This window comes from Marmota monax, unplaced genomic scaffold (genome assembly GCF_021218885.2).
Source record: "Marmota monax isolate L192 unplaced genomic scaffold, Marmota_monax_Labrador192_F-V1.1 WCK01_AAM20220418_F8-fsc00125, whole genome shotgun sequence".
In the NCBI taxonomy this organism is placed as follows: Eukaryota; Metazoa; Chordata; class Mammalia; order Rodentia; family Sciuridae; genus Marmota; species Marmota monax.
Window position 1 is genome coordinate 1,172,001 of NW_026695235.1, and position 1,279 is coordinate 1,173,279.

General features: G+C 38.2%; 1 protein-coding gene across 1 annotated transcript; it reads right to left on the reverse strand.

Moving 5' to 3' along the window:
• Positions 1-310: 310 nt before the first annotated feature.
• LOC124089241 (keratin-associated protein 21-1-like) lies at positions 311-663 on the reverse strand. Its single transcript, XM_046439240.2, has one exon. It carries the CDS (start codon positions 661-663, stop codon positions 328-330), a length of 336 nt encoding a protein of 111 aa, XP_046295196.1. The 3' UTR covers positions 311-327.
• Positions 664-1,279: the final 616 nt, after the last annotated feature.

A 1,279-nucleotide genomic window follows, 5' to 3' on the forward strand; every position in this document is an offset into this window, starting at 1 on the left:
AGAATAAATTACTTTATTAAGAAACTGATATTTTGTTCCATTTTTGTATGATCCAATTATATAGTCTTGCTATGCTCCTATAGATAGTTACTGCACAGAGAGGGAAAAAGAGAAAAGAATGTATACCTGAACAATGAACCAGACAAGATCTTGTATCTTCAGTGGTATGACTGACTAGGTAGTCTTTATCAAGTGCCAAGTATTCTTTAATAATAAATCAGATGCCCAGTAAACAATAATTGACTTTTATTTTAGTTTAAAGATAGGGATGAGGGAAGTTATTTCAATTTTACTTAATCTGGGAGGGGTCACATCAATGGCAAAGGATTAGCAGCAAGAGGAATAGCATCTTCTGTAACAAAATGGGAGGCAGCCACAGCAGCCAGAAGTGTATCCACAGCCATAGCGGGAACCACAGCCATATCCACAGCCAGAGCCATATCCATATCTAGAGCCATAACCACAGCCATATCCATAGCCAGAGCCACAGCCACAGCCATAGCCACAGCCACAGCCATATCCACAGCCAGAGCCATATCCATATCTAGAGCCATAGCCACAGCCATATCCACAGCCAGAGCCATATCCATAGCCAGAGCTGTATCCATAGCCAGAGCCGCAGCCACAGCCTCCACAGGAGTTCCCGTAATAGTTGCTGCACATGGTGTCAGGAGGTGAGGTTTCAGTGGAAGGTTTGGAGGATATTTCTGAAGTTGAATGTCACCCAGTCCTCCAGGTCCTTTATATACTTACAGGGTTGGGTGTGTCATAGCTCACATGGACTCTGTTCTCTCATTTTACAAACATGTGCCTAAAATGAACCCATTCTGTGTACAATCATTTTGCTAGGAATTCATAATTTACTTATTGCTTCCTTAGGAATTTTGACAAGGTTTAAAAGAAAATAAGATACATTAACTAAACACCCAAGCTTAAGTGACCATATGTTACTTTTATAATTGCATTTTATGAACATGACATGGTGCATCACCAAAATATGTTTGGCCTCTAACTATGTGTTTATCATTCTGCTCTTTCAAAATCTTGGAAATGGTTATTATGTAAGATGTAGATACTATTAATATTTTTCTCCTAATACTCTTCTTTTTTTCTTATTCTTACTTTTTTCATTCTTCTTCTTGGTTTCTTTATCTCCTTTCCTAAAACTTTGGTATTTCCATCTCAATCATTCTAAAACACTATTCATAGTCTTTAGGCAAAGAACTGAGTAATTTAACCTGCTCCATTCACCTCCTAAAACATCATCCTTCTCTATGAA

Excerpts from the sequence above, each read along its gene's own strand:
- LOC124089241 (XM_046439240.2), bottom strand. The coding sequence starts at position 663 with ATGTGCAGCAACTATTACGGGAACTCCTGTGGAGGCTGTGGCTGCGGC.